This window comes from Corvus brachyrhynchos, unplaced genomic scaffold, assembly GCF_000691975.1.
Source record: "Corvus brachyrhynchos isolate BGI_N302 unplaced genomic scaffold, ASM69197v1 scaffold305, whole genome shotgun sequence".
Lineage (NCBI taxonomy): Eukaryota > Metazoa > Chordata > Aves > Passeriformes > Corvidae > Corvus > Corvus brachyrhynchos.
Window position 1 is genome coordinate 2,536,138 of NW_008239284.1, and position 21,205 is coordinate 2,557,342.

Below are 21,205 nucleotides of genomic sequence, written 5' to 3' on the forward strand. Positions count from 1 at the left end.
TGTGGTGTGCCCACATGCATTCTTTCTGGATGCCCAGGAAGGTGGGTCCATGCCCCAGAGGTGCCCACACCAGCATGTGTCCATCCATGTGCACCGCCCTGGGAGCGCAGAGCCAAGCCCTGCTGAGCATGAGCTGTGGGACAGAGCCAGCACTGTGCGTCACCCCGGGGCCTGTCCCCACACAGGATGAGCTCCAGAACTCCCTGGTGCCAGGGGACTGCTGCCCTGGATGCCCAGGAAGGTGGGTCCATGCCCCAGAGGTGCCCACACCAGCATGTGTCCATCCATGTGCACCGCCCTGGGAGCGCAGAGCCAAGCCCTGCTGAGCATGAGCTGTGGGACAGAGCCAGCACTGTGCGTCACCCCGGGGCCTGTCCCCACACAGGATGAGCTCCAGAACTCCCTGGTGCCAGGGGACTGCTGCCTGCTGGCTGCCTGCAGCCATGGCTCACCACAAAAGCTGCTGTCCCTTGCCCAGGGGCACCCACAGAGCAGGAGCCACCCCCAGGGCTCAGGGCCAACTCTGCTGACCACCTCCATGGCAATGTGCCTTGGGACTGGGAAGCAGAAGCCTGGCTTTGACCACAGGGATGACAAAACCCTGGACAAAGCCCTCCATCTTCCACCCAAGGCTCTCCCAGCCCCTTGCAGACACCAGGAATTAGATCACAGAGCCCCTAAAGTGACGGGTGAGTGCAAATACCCCTGCCTGGCAGATGGGGAAGATTACTTGGCAGCCCGGGCTGCCCAAGAGCCAGACCTGCTGGCTCCCAGCTCCGTGTGTTCACCACGGCAGCAACTCCATCAAACCCAGTGGCTCTTCTCTCTCCCAGTGCCCCTGGCAGCTGGGAGCTGAGAGCTCACAACGGGCCAGTTTTATGGGCGTAGGGTTATTAGCGAGCTCTGTGGTTGCTCCAGCCTCTCCCTGGCACCTTTTCAGAGCAGCTCAGTTTCCAGAGATATTAATAATTATATTTATGCATTATAGATATTTAACAAGAAAATGTCTGATATTATTAAATGGCAAGAGGTATCACTTGGAGCCCACTCCTGGAGACAGCCCTGCTCCAGGGATGTGCAATAAAGGCTTTGGAGGCTGTCAACATACTTAACTGGGGGGTGGTGGAGGGAAAGTATTAATCAAGGTCTTAAAAAGTTCTCGCTGACAGACTATTTGCCAGCTCTTGCTTTAAATGCTTTTGTGGTCCCATAAAAAGTTTCATTACTCACTACCAAATGTGTTTTAATTATTGCAGTCGCTCTGACATTAAGCCCTGGGTGTTTCTCTCTTACTTACTCTGTCTCTCCTCTGTCTCCTGGCCTCTTTGCTCTATTTTTCCTCTCTTACTGATCTGACTCCTGATATCCCTCTCAATACACAGGATGCCCTGGCTAACGAGCCAGGTTGGAAAGCCCAGACCCTGCCCAAATGATACCAAAGGAGAAGTTAAAATTCAGATGTTCACATTATCCCTTTGCTCTGGAAACTAATTAATCCATGAGATTAAAATAGAAAATTCAACCCCCAAAAAATGTCTCAGAAGAGTGAAATGTCCACAGTATCTGGGTGGTGGGCAGAAGGATTTGGTGTCTCTGATCTGCTGTACGTCCTACTAAGAGAAACAGCAACTTATAGAAACCCCTGTCACACTTTTGCCATCTATTTCATCCCACCAGGCACTTGGCAACTTGCTCCAAACTGACATCAGCTCAGTTCACCCACGAGAGACAACCCTGTCCACAGGCATGGACCTGGAAACCCAGAACACTGAACGCAGGTGTTATCCTGGAGTCTCCCACTGACTCCCAGTGCCTCCAGCACTGTACTGGCAGACACTGATTTCCCATTTCACCAGCTGAGTGTAACACCCAGAGCAACAGGAAGAGTCTGACCATTTGTCTGGTGTAACACACTGCTGACCAAAAAGGTCAATAACAACTCAGTAACAGCATTGGAGATCCCTCCTTGCCCCCAGCAGCTCCCCACACATCTCTCCTTACTTGTACAGACCATCTGGTTCCAGGCACTTGAAAATGACTGAATAGAGGCTGGTTTCAGGGACATCTCCGTGGCTCCGACCCGCTGCCACACAGGAGGTCGCGAGGCCAGAGAGCAAATCATCCGCAAAGCTCAAGGATTCTCCTGCAAAGCAAAGAGAGGAGCGAGACCAGAACATCAATACAGGCGTAGAACTACTGCTGACCACTTAAAAATCACTGTAGAAACATCTCTATACAGGACAGGCAATCAACAAACTCAAGCTGGCTGTGGCTGTGGAATGCCCCAAGTCTGTGTGGACAATGTCCCCTGTGGACACAGCAAGTAGGAAACACACCTGGGCCATCAGCTGTAGCAGGGACCCTTGGTGGGAACGGGGGCCAGGGCTAAGTCACTGCTTGGCCAGGTACAATCACAGCACAGAGGGGACGTGGGGCCTCACTGCAGACACTGCAGGAAGAATCACCATCCAGGGATGGGCCCCGGATGATGTGTAAGCCTGGCTAAACAGGGATCTCCTGCCCTTGCTGCATGTCCAGCTCTTGAACAGGGCATGGCCTTTTCCAAAAATTACGTGCCACAGCAAAATGTGTTTCTGCTATGTTGTACTAACAGCCAAAAAGACTTTTTTGGTGCTTGGGCGGAATTGCTCTCAATGTGATGGATTTATTTTTTTTAAATTCAATGACAGTCAGTAGCTTTGCGTTCCCTTTCATCTGCACTCTGCCAGCTCCTGGAGCTCTGACTGGAGCTCCTTCAGTTGTGCTGAAGAACACTTTCTTCTTTATAAGCATTCGAAGAAAAGAGCCGCTAATTAAAAATACTGAAAAACCTTTCTTTTTGGTCTTCTGGTTTATAAAGCCTATTAAACACTTAGATCATGACCCAGCTGAAACTGAAAACGCTCCATTTATTAAGGTTTTTGGGCATGACTATCCACTGCTGTGCAACCTGTCTCCTCGCAGTGGGCAGCCTGTCTATTGGTTAGAGCTCATTGCATTTAATTCCCATTTCACACTGGTGTAACTGAAAGCCCGAGGTACCATGGAGGAAACTAAGACAGAGCAGCTGCCCAGGCTGTGCCCTATTCCCAGTGATGGGAATCGGAGCAAGGGCTGCTGTAGATGACAGAATTATGCTGGTGTAAGCCAGCCTGGGCCCAGATTGCTGTGCCGGGTACCTCGTGCTTGTGGAAATGTCAAGACATCGCAGCAGAGGGAGGAGGAGAATTCCCCTCTCAGCACTTTATTTTTTTAAAGGCAAAAGTGACTGAGGAGTACTGAAACAAAGCACCAGTCCAGGTTCTTGGTACAGACCCTAAGGAACAAGCCAGTGGTATAACCAGCCCAGAACATCCCACTGTGAAGCTGGATTATCCAGGTAGAAGAAAAAAATCCCCTCATCCCCAGCCCCCCAAACCGCATTTGCGTCCTGTCTCAAAATACACAACTCAGTAACAAATGTCCCCCTTGGCTAGAGAAAAGAGCAGCAATAAATTCTTTTCCTCCCTGAAGGAATCCAAGCCTTAATTATTCATTTTAATGCTCCCAGCACGACTTGTTCTTTCCAGACTTTTTCAGGCAGCTCTGTCACCAGTCTCTGTAGCTCAACCCAGCTCCTGGCCCCAGGTCTGTCCCAAATCCCAAGACAACTCAACAGGCAGGTTGGGTTGGCAGCAGGAAAATCCCTGCCTGGAAGTCACGAGCGCTGCCCGGCCTTGAGCAAGTCCCTCAGCTCTGGGTTTACGGTTTAAGCAAACAAACCCCTATTGCTCATTTCCAACTTTCATTTCCACCCCTTTTCCTACGACGTTGGGCTGGATTGGGGAACTCCCTGTCACCAGGAGTCACTGGGAACAGACTCTGCTGTGACTTACAAACCTGATGAATCACCAACAAAGAATCAGGACCAGAATGTGTTGTTGAAGTAGAGCAAGGGGTTTTAAGGCTCTTCCAGCCTCAAGAAACTTCCCTTCTGACCAGGAAGAAGCTTCATGGCGGGACAGATCATCCCATGGATGAATGCTGTGGGATCTCACACCTTTCTCTAAGCAGTTGATGAGGGCTAGGGAAGAAAATAGCTGGGCAGAGATTGCAATGAGAGCTGGGGCAAGGCCAAGGGGAAATTTGGACTGGGCAGTCCCCGGGTAGGAGCATCAGCCAGGACATCTGTGCCAGGGAGCACAAGAGATGGGATGGGCTGAGACAGGGAGAGGGTGGAACCAGACTTGCAGGAGACTGGAAATGAGAAGGAAAATGTCATGTGCAGCCACTGACTCAAAGACTGTATTAAGGCCAGGTTGGACAGGGCTTGGAGAAACCTGGTCTAGTGGAAGGGCAGGGCAGGCCATGGCAGGGCAGTTGGAATGAGATGATCTTTCAGGTCCTCTCCAACACAGACCATTCTGTGATTAAAATTGCACAGCTAACTCTCTCTAAGACACCCACTAGCTTCCGAAAGCTCATCCTCATTGGTCTTTCTGGGTAGTTTTGAGGGAACAGGCTGGCAGGGAGCAGCTGCCTCCCACAGTGGTCTGGTTTGCCATGGATCAGACCTGCCCAGGCAGTGGAGTGCATTTCTGTCCCCCTGCACGGGAGGAAATGAAGCTTTCAGGGTCTGCCATGTGTCTCCACTTGGATTGAGCCAAAACCCTTGCAACAAAATCCACAAAGCAAGAGGGTGCTTTTTTCTCAATCCTGAACCTCTGGGGAACTCTCCACTCTTGTTGGCTCTGCAAAGCAAAGAGGTTATTATGAAAACAGCAAAATAGATGCTAACAAAGATGCTGGAACGTCAGCCCTAAAGCTGGGATTTTTCTGTACCGGTATAAGGAGCAGTGAGATCACTGGTGGCGCCAGACTGCACAGACCATGGAGCAAAGACAGGGAAGGGACACCCTGGGGACAAGCCAGCTACCCAGAGCTGTCAGTCTGCAGCCAGCACAGGGAGCTGCTATTCCGTGCTCTCCCCTGGGCAAAGCAGAGCACACGGAGACTGCGTTTGTTCATCTCACACAAGAGAAGGCAGAGATCATTCAGTCCTCAGTGCTCTGCGAGCAGCGGAATGAAATTTCCTGAGCCTTCTCTAGGAGCAGACAACAAGGTATTCCCTAGATTTAGACTGGAACCTTGTCAGTGGAACAGAGCTAAGGCAACAGCTGCTTTTGCTGGAATGATGAGAGGATTATCATAGAATCAGAGAGTGGTTTGAACTGGAAGGGACATGAAAGGTCATCTCCTTTCACCCCACCTTCCCCCTGCCCCCTCCAACACAGGCAGGGACCTTCCACTAGACCAGGTTTCTCCAAGCCTTGTCCAACCTGGCTTTGGACGCTTGGGCCACTTAATTGACTAGTAATGTTGCCCTGCCAAGAAAAAGTGATCATGGGATGATGTAGCAGCAGGAGAGCACTGACCCAACTGCACGAGGCCACGTAAGAGCTCAGTGCACAGCGTTCCTCAACTGTGCTCAAGACCAAGGCACAGGAAAAGAGGAGAGAAGATTTCACGGGGAAACAACAAAAAGCCCAAATTTACTAAGAAGAACAGGAAAAAAAGGCCAAATAGAGACACACGACTGTGAACACATCAACAGGGCAGGCACTCAGATGGAAAAGGAATAGTTAGGCTAATGGGCAGTAATGGCAAGAGGAAGTAAATTGGACATGGATAAATGGTTGGTCTACCCCTGCACAGGGCAAATAACCCAACCATCTTTTAAGAAGGAGTTTGATCACTTTATAAAAGGGATTACATGGATAAGTAGCTTGTGATGGAAAGCAAAGGGGCTTCTTTTTCCCGTCTGGTCTTGTGTTCTCACACACCCCGCCAGCAAATATAAAGAAGGATTTCAGCCTCCCAAAGCAGCCCTGAAGCACAAACCTTCTAGATTGCCTGAGTATCTTTGCTCACGTTATTAAATTTCAGAAAGAATCCAAAGGTTCTCTGCAGAGTAAATGATAGCTAAGTAGATCATCTCTGTGGAGTAGGAGATATTTTATTGACCAGACAGACATCTGTGTCCTTCATTAATAGTAATAAATAATTGATGTCACACTAAATAAAGCAATAAGCTGTTACAGATATCAAGGACAAATAACTGGCTCCTCTGAGAATGCCTCACCTGTGTTCACTTCTCAGTAGTAAAAAAAAAACCCAGAGCAGAGCTCAATATCACCATGGAAAATGTTGTGCACAGAGCAAAAAATGTCACTTGCTGCTCACTGATGACAGGTTATGGGGCAATGGTGCTCAGCTATGGGATGCTGACACTCTGAAGAGCAAGGAGTTAATATCCCTGCAAGACTCTCTTCCCCCTCATTTCCTTGCCTTCTCCGGGCTGATCTGCCCCAAACCATCCACTTCCCCAGGCAGCTTTTGAAAATCCATCTCCGCTCTACTAATAACTGTCAGGAAGATGCAGCAGGTGGCATTTCCCTTCTCTCTCCAGTGCAACCCCTTGCTACTGCCTCATCCTCATCCACAGGCATGGCTGTGGAGTTTGGCAAATCTCCTCTTTTTGGTTTTCTAAGCATCTTCTACACTGACTCTGGTGGTGTGGCTCTCCTTAAAACAGAGGGAAATAACAAAAAGCACACTTGGAGCTTGCAGAGGGGTCATTCCCATTCTGGGAAGGTTTGCAAGCTTCTCCTGGCCACAGCAGGCATAGCTGGGGCTCAACCCACTGGTGACACTCTGGAATAACCACCTAGGAACTCAACTCCATCCCTGGAGGAGAAGGAGGAAGAGGACATCCCCAGCTCCACTGCCTGTCTGCAAGGCTGAGCTGGCAATGTGCTCTCCAGAGAGCACATTTCTCGTGGCAGGAGGCTCAGACGGGCAGGAACAGGGGCTGAGGAATGAAAATGGCTGGGAGCAGGCTCACACACAGCATCCAACAGCCTCAGTCTGCCTCAGTCCTTCCACTGCGGCCGCGCCAGCGCCCAGCAGTTGCGGACAGCAGGCTGGATGAATCACCTATCAACCATCCCACCAAGGACAACCCGAGCTACAGCGCTGAGTTCAACCAGACTAAACAAGAAAGCGAGGCCAGGAGCCTCCAGGAGGCTCGAGGAGCAAAAGGAAGCTCTGGGACCCTCACAGGCGTTCCCACACCTTCAGCCCACATCCCTGTGCCAAGAGCAGCATGGAGAAAACCCAGGCGCTGCGAACCAAAGTGGAAATTAAGACGAGAGGAGGCCTCCCTGCTGCCATTCACCTTCAAGATTCCTAGAAAGAGCATGAAGGGGAAAGTAGGAAGGCATCAATGTCTCTGTCTTGACAGCTTCTTTACTGGGTTGGATGAAACCAACCCTGCAACGTTACCAGGCGCTTTCTCCTGGTTGTGGTTTTCTCTCCCTGTCTTTCTCCCCTTTGCTTTTTTTCAACCTGTTTTCAATTTACTCTTGTGGCATCTCTGACTGTGACCTCATTCTGGTACTTAAGGGGGGAAAAAAAAAAAAGAGAGAGAGTGTCCTTTAAAAAAGAAATGAAAGAAATCATATTTTATTTAGTTTGGTTGGTTTTGAAGCTTTAGCAGAAGAAAGATTAACCTTTTCTGCCTAACTTAATGAAAACAAGGAGAAAGGCTGTATGGATAAATAAATATCTGTGTGGGTATGGAGCAGGCACGATCGTGTTACAGCCCCGGTGGAGCTGTAATGGGGAACAGGCGCGTTCCTGCGCAGCGGCTCCCAATTCCCGATCCATTTTCAAGGAAAGAAAAACAGAGTAGAATGTCAGAGGCCCAAGTGGGCATAAATGAGGGAGCCCAGAGAGGGCAGATGGGGCCCAGCGAGGACCTCCATCCCCAGCAGTGACCTCCAGAGCAACGCCAGCGCAGCAGATGGAAAAAGAGACCTTACTCCACTTCCCCTTGCCAGGTTTTGGTTCCTGAAATGAGGAACCAAATGGCATGCTCAGCCCTCCAAGTCTGTCACCTTTTGGGGGTCCTTGCCTCACCCTCTTCTTCCCCTGGGGCTTTCCCTCCAAGGAGGGGAGGTTCAGAGGAGGGCTGTGAGCAGAAGGCTGGGACCGGGTTTTTGGATGAGTGGATGTGGAGCACAGGTTTGCACGGTGGCTCCCCCACCATGGGGTTGTACCTGGGTTTAATGTGCTTTGGATCTGGCACTCGGCAGGGGAAGGCAGTGAAAGGTGGTTGGTTTGTCTTGGAAATGATGGGCTGATTTAAATTAGTGTAACATAACTTCAGGCGACGGAGCTGTTCCGATTTACATCAGCAGATGGTCTGTCTCGCTGCCTAGATCATTAAAAGCAAACCACCCCTACTGATCCTAGAGGAATGATGTCAAAACCTCCTTCCCTACATGGCTTGCCAGATGATAAAAGAAATAAAAAGGCCCAGTTATTACTAAAAAATTTCTGCCCACATTCTGGGAGCATCCATGCATGCCAGCCTCTCATGTTAGATGGGAGCCTAAATCCCATGCCCCCAAACCCTGTAGCCTCAGGAATAATTTCTTTGTCACGGCTTTTCTCAAAGACACATCCATCAGGAATCCCTCTGGCTGGGCACAGGTTGTCTAGGCTAAGGCAGAAAAGCCAGTGATTATGCTGCAACTTTGGGCACAGCTTGTGCTTCACTTCCCAACCTGTACAAAGGTGCAAATTGCAGTTCCCTGAACAGCTCCACCTTTTTTAAGTTAATGATTTTAGGGAATTTGATTCCTGTGTGTATGCTACCAGCCATATTAATAATGATGAAGAGCTTTCCTCCAGGCTTCCATCTCCTCTGGGCCCCCATCTCCTCTAGGTTTCCATCACCAGGTCCTCTGCAGATAGAAGACAGCATTTGCAGATGGCTAAATTTAAGGAGCAAGGCTTTAGCTGAGCTAAGAGCAGAAGGTGCATTCCAGTGTCACAGAAGTCTCTTAAATGCCTTCACTGGTGCTCTTCAGGGCTGGAACTAGCATGGAGTTACCACATGGAGCTGAAGGATGAGCTGTTCTTTATCAAGAGAGCCAGTCAAACAGAAGGAAATGGTCTTAATTTGGATGAGCTGCAATGTTCTATGATACACAAGGTTAATCATGGGTGTATTCTTCTCTCAGGGTCATCAGTAGGACTCCCCGCTCCTTCACCTGAGCTCTCCACAGACTGCTTATCACAGGTCTTTCACAGTCAATATCTAAGACCTCAGACATGCTTCAAAAATGCTTCAACTCATGTAAAAATGCATCCCCAAGGCAGTGTGCTGCTGGAGGAGAGGGAGAATTAAAGCATTTCGTTCTGTGCTGTGAGCCCTCCAGGATTTCTCAAGGTTCACTGGGTTGCTAAGGGTCAGCCCCAGCCAGACACGAGCTGACTCTGCTACGCTCAGAGACATCCAGGCATGAGCCAGTTCCAATCTCAAAGCCACGTATTCACATTAGCACGGTGGAGAGTCCAAGTGAATGTCTCTATTCCCTGGAGGTTGTCTCGGGCTCTGCAGCATGTCAAAATAGTTACTTGATTTCAGCTCAAGGTGGGAACCCATTTGTACTGGGAGTTGTGCAGGCACGAAGCAAAGCTTTGTCCTCAGATACCTCTTGTCTGGCAGATTTTGTCCATCACCATAGAGCGAGTTCTCACTCTCATCACCACAGATCTCGCTCCCACCCTCATTCTTACTTTCCTTTCATATTTAGCTTCTTTTAAACTGGAGATTTCTAACACTGGACCAATGGTGCAGACCACTTGGTGGTCCCCAAGGCCCGTAGCTGGCAGCCTGTAGCAGATCCAGGGTCTGCACGGAGCCTTACGCTCACCAGGAATCCCACCAGCCCTGCTCCAGCCCCAGAGCCACTCTTCTCCAGCATGAACTGATGTGTCAGACACTGCAGAGATGGCAACAAAACCTGAATCAATCATAACCTCGCTCTCCTTAAATGACCAGCACACTCTTGTCGCTCCTGGGGGACTGAGCTACTATCCAAAAATGACTCCCAAATTTTGGATGTGAACACTGCACCAGGGACCTGAGCTCCACCAGTCCAGAGGGTTGTGAGATTTCATCTTCTGCTGGGATTAAGAGGGCTAAATTTGAAGGGGAGCAGCTTTCACCACGAGCTATGTCTGAGGACAAATCCTGGGAAGCTTCCTAAAGAAAGGTAACAAATACTGAAATGACAAACCAGCAGGAAGAGAAAGGAGCAATTCCTAGAATGAAAATCAGCATGCAATTAATTGCTAAAAACATAATTATCTTGGGTAATTTTTCAAATCAGATTCATGTAAACCTATGGTGAGAAGCCATCAACTAGTCTGTGCTTCACATATCCTTGCACTTACTGGGAAAGTGTAATTTCTGGGCTTCTGTATTGCCACTGTTGCCTGACCCTGTTCCCAGTCCCTTCTTAGACTTCACAGCCTGGAAAGTGGACCAAACCACTATCTACAATGGCAACAGATTTAAAAAAAATCTTCTTTAAATATTTCAAATATTTAAATATTTTTGGTCCTATTTATTCTAAACAGAGGTCATGTGCAGAGATGCTGATGAATTAGTGATCAGACTTTGGACCAGTACATTCCTAAGCACTCAGCAAGCCCAACTGCAGCCAAACCTGCAGGCTGTTATCCAACGAAGACTTAAAAAATTGGTCCTTATGGAGGAACCTGCATGGAAGCAGATCTCTTATTTGGCCCTACTCTGCAGTTTTGGACATTTGAGAGTGGGGGGATAGATCCTCAGCTCATAAAACCTCCTGTAGCTCCCTTGAAGTCAATGGAACAATAACAATTTACACTTGTTGAGTTTCTGCATCCTGGCTGTGAGCTCTCTGGAACAACAACACCATAATGATTATTACAGATATTCTTGATCACTTGTCTGAGGCGGGCTGGAGAACAGCACTGTGTAAGAAAATAGACGGTTGGTTTGCTATGATTTCCAAAGAATTATTGACCCGTATCTTGCAAACATTTACACATGTTTAGCTTTACTCATGTGAGTTGTTCCATTACACTCGTGTGCCAGATAAACTAATGTACATGCTTGCAGGACCAAGGTTAAAACTTGTGCAAACACAGCGAGTTCTAAATATTTTTGTAGATATGTTGTTACCTCAGACTCAGAGGACAAAGCCTCTCATTTGGCTGTGCCTCTTCCCATAACTCTCCATTTACCCAAACAGGCATCACAAGAGAAGCCAGAGGTGATACCAAGACAAAACTGAAAAAATAAGCAATTATCTGACCCAACTCAGAAGCTAGAAAAGACCCACTTGGTAAGGACTAACATATGCAAGAGTTGACATCAGCTCTTGAACAAGGAATTACCTGAATTACTGAAGTACATTCACAACAGCTTTCTTAGCACAGCTCATGAGTAATTCATTAATTGGTTTTCCAAAAATGAAGTTAACATTTTTCTTCACAGTTTTGATCCATTAGAAGGCACAAGAAAAGAGGGAAGAGCTGGGAATCTCTCACTTGTGAGGAGTCTACCTCAGCACCCATCACCATCTCAGCAATCCTTCCACCTTTTCCACTAAGACTGCAAGGTCAGACAGGATCTCCTGTCCCCCTGCACAGGCCCGCTGCTCATGAGGACAGCTTATAATTACAGACTATAATCTGTAATTTCGTAAAATGAGGTGATCTCGAGGACCAAACCCATGCCAATGAGGTGTGTGACATGCAGAGACTCCATGTAGGCCATTAATACCACTGACAGTGTCATTTACACCAGGACACGAGCTCTGTCGTGACACACGGTGTCGCAGCGGCTGCAGTGTCGTGACAGACCGCAGGCAAAGGAACATGGGTGAAGAGAAAGGAAACTGCTTTTCCAAAGTAGCAGGGAAAAAGCAAATCTGAGGCTATAACCAGAGCCCCAATCCAGCTCTCTCCCCACTGATAGCTGATTTTCATCCCTAAAGGACTATTAACCCTTTCTTACAAGCGTGCAAACTCCAGGCACTGAGGACACCTGCCATTGGCACACAGCAGGATGTCGGCAAGGCAATGCCTTCTGCTCCCAATTTTAAGTCATCCTAGAAACCACAGCAAATCAATCCTGTCATCCACAGGGAAGGGGAGATGTCTGTAGTCGGATCCGATGGACAGTGTGACCTGGGAGCCCATTCTGGTGGGAACAGCCCTTTGACTCCTAGATGTCCTTGGCAAAGTGAGGTATCTGGGCACACTTCCCACCCCCAGGATCACTGATCCCTTTCGGATGGCTCGTTGGAGACGTGTCATCACCAGAAACTGTGCAACATCTGACCACTCAGATGACAAAAGACAGATTCCCAGAATGAGCAGAGCAGGATTAAGCCAAGTGGTAAATGGATTCCAGGGCTGTTCCAGGATCTGTGCTGACGAGGGAAGCCAGGGCCAGGTACCCAACCCGGAGCTCATACAGTGAGGTTATCACTTCCCTCTTTTCTTCAAATCCCTAAATAGAACCCAAACATCACTTGGGCCATGTTAGAGAGATAAGATGAGTCTCTCCCATCCCTTGCAAAGCCTGAAATAGAAGCCCTGTTACTCCATATCCGAAGCATCAAGCATAGGATGCTGACATTTAGCAGTAGGGAAAATTACCAAAACAATGAACCCTCTCAGGTCTCTCTTCTCCCCTCCCTTTCCCCAGTCCCCTGGAAAATGTTCATAAAGCGAAGTGGAAAAAAAAAACCTAACCCAAACCCCAACAACCCAAACCCAACCTTCTGTGGAAATAACATGTAGAGGAGAGTGAGTCAGGCTCTGTTAACTATGCAAGGATCACCGGTCCTGCAGACAGGGATGATTCACCAAGGCAGCAAGAACTGCAAGGTAGAAGAGACTAAAGAGAGGGTGCAGAACCAAAGTTGTATCAAAGACGAGAAGGAAATAAGAAATGAAATGGTTCCATGTTGCAAGACACCTTGCTCTTTATCAAACATCACTCAAGTGACCTAGGATGACTCACTTGATAATGGTGAGGTTATTCCCTGTGTGCTTTGTCCAGACTTTCTTTATGAGAAGGAGGGCCAACAGTCTGTAAGACTTCAATCCATCCCCATTTCCTGCTCCTCTCTCTCTTCTCCCCCTTTCTGAGACGCTCAGTCACTGAGAGCCTCATCTCCCTGCTGCTTCTGCTTCCACTGCTCCTTTCCCACACCCATTCCCTTTAAATTCGGCAGCATTATGTGACCCTGTTTTCCCTGTAAAAGATGCCTTCAAGGAGATGAGAAAAGCAGGGCCTGTTTAGGAGCACTGCATGCCATGGGGAGGCCCTCCTGGATGCCACTGGCACAGAAAGTACATTGCCACAAGAGATGGAGAGAAGAATATGGGGCTCAGGTGCCTGGGGCGAATTCTGCCTGCCCAAATGCTCTCCTGCTATTCTTCCATTCCTCCTTCCTCTTCAGCTGCCCCCCTCTCCCTCCTTTTATCTAATAACCATAAAAATTCAAACAGAAAATACTTGCCCTGAAAAAAACCTAAATACAAAAAAATAAAAAAAAGAGAAAAAAAAAGTCCTTCCTCTGCACTTCACAATGAGAGCTGTAAAACTTTTTCTGCTTGGAAAATTCTCCCGGTCAGTTTTTCCTACTGTTTAATCCCTGCTTTGAGTTACACAGAATGAGTAAACACATTTTATAAGGTTCTAATTCATACCTAACCCATACAGTTTATAGCTTAACATAGTAAAATACACACACACACAGACACACATGCACTTTTATACACATACAGATATATATATACACAGAACCACTGACACACATGGATAAACCAGCCTTAGTCCCACTTCTGGAGCCTCCCAGCAGCAGGTCTGATCTCTCCAGCATGTGCTGTGCCTTGAAAACAGCCTGGGGTGCTGACTGTGAATTAGGTGGTCTGGGGAGTAGCTTCCACCCCAGATTCCTGCAACCTCCTTTGTAATAAATGACTAGTCAGTCTTGTTAAGACAACGGTGGGATGCACTGTTCCATCCTTGGAGGACTGAGGAATGCCACCATGTGGTGCCCCAGGAACAATTTTTGCCCACTCTCTGCCCAGCAAGCACCCAGAGTGAAAGCCATGGCAGGGAGCAGCCAAGGCTGGGCTGGAGGAGCTGCAGGGAGCTGCATGTGGCCATGGCCGGGTGCCAGGCAAGGATCACAGAAACATGGAATCATTAGGATTGGAAAAGACTTCCAAGATCATTGAATCCAAGCTTTGACCAATCCTCACCTTGTCAACTGCACCAGAGAACTGAGCACCACTGAGCAGGCACCGTTACATCCTTGGTTTTCCTTCTCTTCAATCCTTCTGCCCATTGCTGCTGTTTCAATTTTTCAAGTGCAGCGATCATCTTGAAGACTCAGTCTCTTAATTCTGGGAGCTTTTTAGGCACACAGGTCCTCCATGGGTGTGGAAAAGCACTCCAGGTTATCAAGATGGGCCCATGGGCACCATTCAAGGCCATCCTGGCCACTTCTGTGATAACTTATCACTGGAAGGCACAGACAAAAGCCATGGCTCAAGGTAGCAGCCACCCAAAATGTGACAGGTGGGCTTCAGGGCCCATAATGCTATTTTCATTTTCCTCCTCCTCCCAAGAAAATAAACCGAGTGTTTATGTCCTGAATACGCTGGTCTGAGAAAGGGCAAAACTTTCCTGCGGGAGCCAGGTGGCTGGAAAGGGATGGCAAAGGCAAATATTTGCTGAATTTGTCAATGAGCTCTTATTCCATTTTTCTTATTAATATTTATTTAGACATAATATGAGAGAAACCTGCTCATACCACAGCAATGTGGGTGATTCCACTGTTATTCTCCTCGTGCCAGCTACTGGGAGGCAGAGGGGGGGGAGGGAAGGAAAAGCAGAAAACTGGAAGAGTGTCAGGGAGTTTGCAGACAATTTTGAGAAAGTCACGGGCTTTCATCTTGGCTTAGCAGGAGGTGGGATGCCTGGAGAAAGTCAATGCATCCATGGACACGTGACGGGCAAAGAGGTTGGACAGCCCAGCTTTCACTGCTGATATTCAAGGCACAGGTGTAGCTTTGGGAGAGAAATTTATGGCATTATAGACCCCCCCCCTTTTCTTTTTTTTTCTTCTTTTAATGAGATGAAGAGAAGGAGAATGAACCACAGCTCCAGGTTTAGTAAATTGTGTGAGATGAGCCTGATGCATTTCTTCAGTGAGACAGTTCATTCCGTAGACAGGAGAACTGTGGTACAATCTAATTTATCTGGGTATCCAGAGGCACCATGATGCGACACAGGTAATTATTAGGGAAGCTTGAAAAGATGGGAATTATCAGAATTATACGGCAGATAAGGGACTGAGTTTGGACGGATGAAAACAGGCAATGCTGAGGAGAGAGTGATGGGAACTGAGTTATCACTATCAGAGCTCCTCAATGCTCAGCCCTGTAATCAATCTTATTTCTCACTGGAAATACAGCAGTGGTTTCAGCACCGATGAAGGGTGCATTATTAGGGCACCAGAGGATCAGTCAACAGAAATTGAAATAACTTGAGGGCTATAGCAATGAAATTGAGTGCATTTTAATATTTAATAATGCAAATTAAGTTAAAGATGGAGATAAAATAGTTCTTTTGTTAGCAGGAACTTCTCCAGGCAGAAACAAAGGAGGAGAAGGAGGAACACCTGGATGCACTGACTGGTCTCAGCAAAACTACATGGGAACTGGAGAAAAGGAAAGGAAGTTCCTGGATCTCTTTAAAAGGATCTTCCAGGTGAAATAGGAAGAATAAAATCCTTTGACAGCAAAAGGCTGAATGTGGTGGCCCACTACCTGCCTCGCCAGAAGATCACAAAGTCTCCAGTCCAACCTCTTCAAAGTGGGGCCAAATGTGGGGACAGGGCATGGCTGCTCAGAGCTGAATTTTGGAAAGCTCCAGGGACTCAACCATGAGCCACACAGCTGATGTTTAAACCACCACTGCTCTGGAGCTGAAATCCCACTGCACTGTGGTTTCTGGGAACAAAGTCCAGGGCACCACGGGGTGCCCAAACTGGCTGGAGGAGACAGCGGGGAGCGTGTCCCCTGTTGCCCTCCACTGGATAGCAGGAGAATGTCACACTGCTGTGTCATGCCTGGGGACAGCACATCCCCGAAGCAGCTCCTCTTTCAGCTGGGGTAATGGTCTGTGTTCTGGGAACAGAGCAGCTGAACTCGAGCTCTGTTTTTGCTCTGGCTGTGTCTCATGTAGCAACAGCTGGGGGACATAGGTTTGCTCAAACCACAGCCAGACGATTGGAAATAAAAACGATATTCATATATTAATTAACATCTGGCTACTTGTCTAATTACACGATACAATGTGCATGAGCCTTTTGTTCCCTCCATATTTTATGCATTGAATGAAAACTAAACAAATGTTGCAAAAGCAACACTGCAGAAGCATAAAAACAAACAGTATCCAAATCTGCACTTACAACACTTACTGACCCACCAGTTTAATTAATATGCAAAGGAGGACATGACTAAACCATGACCACAAAGATGGTGGTGACACTGAACTGGAATTAACACCCAGCCTGCTCCAACCTGGCCATTTTCCATTCCCTTTCCATGTATTCTTCATAAAAAATAAATAATAATTTGTTAAACTGAGCAGCTCAGGGCCTGATTTAGCAAATTATTACTTCGAAAGCTACTTCTAATGAAAACAGGCCCTAAAAAAATGGCTGGAGAGCACCATCCCAAAGAAAAGGAGTTGATGTCACCCTGCCTATGCAAACCATCTGACAGCAACTGGTGCTTTCTGCCATGCTTTGGGGATGGAAATAGAAGAGAAGGAGGGGAGGAAAGTCAGATTAACCAACAAAAGTCATCACTCAGGTTGTCTGGTGGTAACACATCTTCCTGTGCCGGTGGCTGTCCCCGTGCAGCCGGCAGGGATGGGTGACAGGACGGCTGCTGGCTCTCAGGAAGGTGATGGGGACAGTGTGCACCTGCACGTGGATGTGGTGGGCAGGGAAGAGAAAAGCTCAACACAGCTTAGGGCTGGGGCTTTTGAGACAGGGGCATTGAGAGAAAAGGCAGAGAGGAGAGCAGATCCCCTCTTCCTGCCCCACAACCTGGGGAAAATAAATGCCCAAAGCATTCTGCCCCACTGAGAAACCCAAACAGGCTCTGAAGAGGATTAGCCACTCTCTCAAAGAGGTTGCAGGCTTCACTAAAAACACAACAATCACAGAACCCCAGCCCTAGGTTCACAGACTCCTTTTTGAACTCAAGAGCAAGAATGGAGTGACAGGAATCTTGGGCCTTGCAGGGTTTTGGGAAAGAGCTTTTACAGAAGCTGGACCCCTCGGCACTCAGCAGTGCCCATCCTGCTTGAGTACCAGGCCAAAATCATGGCCCTGTTTGATTCTGATGCCATGGAGGGAACATAAAACCACTGCTCCCTTCTGGGCGGGCTGGTGCCCATGCTGGAAACCTCTCCCCAGCACAGCAGACACATTTGGGTGCCACTGGGATGTGAGGAGATGTGTGGCACACGAGCTCTGACAGGTTAATGCCACCAGCCAGCACCTGGTGCCAACCTCAGTTTGTTAGAAGGACCAGGAGCAGAGAGAGTTCCTCTCCTCATTCCAGTCACCCATCCTGCCCTGATGGCAGCCAGGTGTGATCCAGCCCACCTGGCTCATCTCACTGCAGCACCTCTGTGAAGGTGACCCAGCAGGATCCCAGCATGAAATCCCTGCTTTATGGTCAGCCTCCCACAGCCCCATATAGATGTTTCCATCCCTTACTGTGCCTCTGCATGAGGCCAGATCCACACTCAGCTGTCTGTGAAGGGGGTCCCCATGAGGACACCCCTGGAGCTGAGCAGGTACTGTGGCCTCAGTCCTCTGCTCAAGCACTTTCCTTGTGCTCAGCTCCCACAACACTGCCAAGCTTCAACTGTTTGGGTTGAAATTTTCCACACTGGGTATCTGCCTCTGGCTGAATTTGTTGGGAAAGTTTTAGATTAAAAGAAGTCCAGCCAAATCCAGCAAAGCAGTTGGGAGAAAATATTGTTTTCTTCATGTTAAAAAAAAAAAAAAGGTGAAAAACTAAAACCGGACTTACATCTTTTGTTATAAAGCCACAGGGTTCAAAGCGTGGACTTGGCATTTGTACCTGGATGTGGCCTTCCAGAGCCTGAGGGGGCTCCAAGAGAGCTGGAGAGGGACTTGTGACAAGGGCCTGGAGTGACAGGACACAGGGAATGGCTTCCCACTGCCAGAGGGCAGGGATGGATGGGATATTGGGAAGGAATTGTTCCCTGGGAGGGTGGGCAGGCCCTGGCACAGGGTGCCCAGAGCAGCTGTGGCTACCCCTGGATCCCTGGCAGAGTCCAAGGCCAGGCTGGACATTGGGGCTTGGAACCACCTGGGATAGTGGGAGGTGTCCCTGCCCATGGCAGGGGGATGGAGGACCATGAGGTGCCATCCCACAGGTCCATGTGCCACCCACTTAGTCTCAAGTACCCTGATCAAAATCACAGCCAGCACAACCCAGCAGCACATTTGCAGAGCCACGTGGGCACTGCTCCATGAGAGCTGGCACCCACAGGCTTGGAGCCCCCTGCCCTGGCCCCTGGGCACCTGGAAAGCCCAGGCAAAGAGAAATGCTCCAGCCAGCCCTTCTCTCCAGGGCTGTGTGTTCCAACTCTCCCTTCCCTAAATGGGAATACAAAAGTTCCCTGTCCCAGGGATGGCTGCTCAGAAAAAACCAAAAATCACAAGAACTGAAATACTGATGGAATAACACCTCAGAGCAAGAAGTCAGAAATTCATCTGCGGGAGTATCCCACTTCCCTCCCTCAAATTCTTGATGCCACCTGGAACCGAGTGGGGCTTACACCTCACTCCCTAAATTAGGACACTTGGTAAGTAAGAGCTTGTTCTTTATTTGTGTCTGCTCTGTGGTCTTCAAGACAGCTTCTGTCTTCAGGGCTCCTACCCTCTGATCCTTCACCAGCATCAGGAAACATGCCAGGAGGAAGGAACAGAGAAATCCTAAGGAGACAACTGTCATGTGAAACTCTGGCACAAATGGCGCAACTGGTTGCATGTCAGGGGGCTTGAGAAAGGGTGGTGGGAGCTGGCAGGGTGGGCAGTTGCTCAAAGGAAACCACAGAGGACTGACCAAGCACTTGGAAGATTCCACACATACCTCCCAGATATGCCGGCGGTTACAAAATCCCTGCCCGGATAGGGTGGCGGCATGCCCTTGGGGAGAAAAAAAGGAGAAAAGGAAAAAACAAAACCCCAACCAACCATTCATGGGGCAGACAGAGGGCTGCAAGTCCTCTGCTTTCATGAGACACACCACAGGCATCAAGACATTGCTGGCCTGGAATTCGGGCTATGCTTGCGGTCCGTGAGGCAACTCCGAAGCCTTTGGTCCCATTAAGCAACATTACATGATAATGCAGCAGCACTCTCAGGCTGAGGGAGAAGGAAAACAAAACAGATGACTCTGGATGGAAAGGCATTGCTGTAAACCTGGGAGGGAGAAGAACATTCCTTCGGATACTCTTTTTGGCTGGTTGTGTCCTTTCCTCCCAGCTCCCACCTCTCTCTCCCCTTCCCCCCTCCTCCTCTTGGAGAATTGGTGACAGCAAGGGTTTTTTTTTTACTAATATTTCCATATTAAATAGAAAGGAAGAGTGTGAAAAGCCATGCGGAGCGGTGGCAGCTAGACAGTGGAATCTGCAACTGAAGGGTGGAGTTGGAGCACTGGAGAGGTGCCGGTTATTTATAGGGTATGAGAGAACACGAAAAATGTCTGGCCCCTTTAAGGCCCCTTAATCCAAACAACCAATGGAAAGGGAAAAAAAAAAAAAAAGGGAAAAAAAAAAAAAGAGAAAAATAAAGAAAAAAAAGGGAAGGAAAAAAATGAAGAGAAAAGACATCTCTGTACCAGACTGCAAAGTGTGAACAACGACCAGAGGATGGACTGGCATGGTCCTGCCCTGTCCCTCCAGCCAGACTGCGCCCATGGCAGGGCAGCATCCCACTGGATCAGCGGGACCAGCATCGGGGCACAGAGCCCTGTGCTTCTGAGGCAGCCCCAAGACACAGCTGCTTTGAGGGTGGGACGTGGCAGCTGTTTAATCCATGAGACAGCAGCGCTGGACCGGACGCAGAGATGAAGGGCGCGTTCAAGAGATATCAAAAGGGACAAGCTGAGAATGTCGGGAATACGGCCTGGAAATTCCCTTCCTTCAGTCTGCATCCATGGAACAACCAGGGATTTTTGCACTCTGATCCTAGAATATGGTTCATGTCCTCACTTCTTTTGGGATCTATAGATTGGAGGCCTCCTCGTGTCCAGGTATTTCAATGTAGATGTGGATGCTCTGGGAAAGCTGCTGGTTGGACCCTCGTCATGGCTGGTCTAAGCAGGGTTATTTGGCTCCAGGCCTGGGAGACCATCACTTCCAGCTCTTTCCTAGCATTTCTGATAGATTGTAGGCCAGCTGAGTAATGTCTTGCCTGTACAAGACATCCTTCCTGAAGAGGACTGAGAGGGACCTTGGTGCAAAGAGGTGCCACACAAACCACGGTAGTTTTGTGCTCTTAGTAAAACTCCTTTTTTTGCTTCTGTCCTAAAGAAATGCATGAGGTTTTGCCTATTTTTTTCTAAGCAGGCATAAAGGAATTGTGAAGAGGTCCTGGAGGACACTCAGCACTTGGGTGATTTAGTGTCCAACGAAGTGGGTAAGTCATCAGCTTCAATGAATATACACCTGGAACCAGGAAAACTGAAGACAGACAATTCTGTGGATAGAAAGGGGTCAGGAAAGAGATTCAAAAGCTCGAGCAGATGACAGTGACACTAAATCCTCAGGTCTTTTCACAAGCCCTGCTCTTATTCCCTAGGATCCTGTTGAACCCATGAGCCTCCACTAATAGGTTTCATTCTCCTCTGCCAGTATCAAATAACAAATGTCAGATCTCATATGGGAATCACTAACAACATAAAAATGAGATTTATATGGAAAGATGAAGTTCAAAAGAATAGTTACAAACCCCAGAAAGGTTTTGTTTGTACCCAAGCACGCACAAACAAAATCAAAGTCAAAACAGTGCTGTTCAGAATTGCGATCACCATCACCCGTGACCTTTTCCCACCATCACTGTGATTTTGAATGCTGGACTTTGGCTGCAAATTAATTTGCTGAAACTGAGGAAAATGCTTCCCTGATGTGTAAATAAGAAAACATGCATTAGGTCATTTCAACTTCCTTCAACTGCATGTTAAT

At 48.4% G+C, this 21,205-nt stretch overlaps 1 protein-coding gene across 1 annotated transcript in view; it reads right to left on the reverse strand.

Annotated features, from left to right (window-relative positions):
- Positions 1 to 21,205, reverse strand: part of ASTN2 (astrotactin 2) — a 276,878-nt gene that overhangs the window by 28,620 nt on the left and 227,053 nt on the right. The window contains exon 21 of the mRNA XM_017740292.1: positions 2,002 to 2,143. Within this exon, the coding sequence (XP_017595781.1) occupies positions 2,002 to 2,143 (142 nt within the window). The remainder of the gene's footprint in view (positions 1 to 2,001; positions 2,144 to 21,205) is intronic.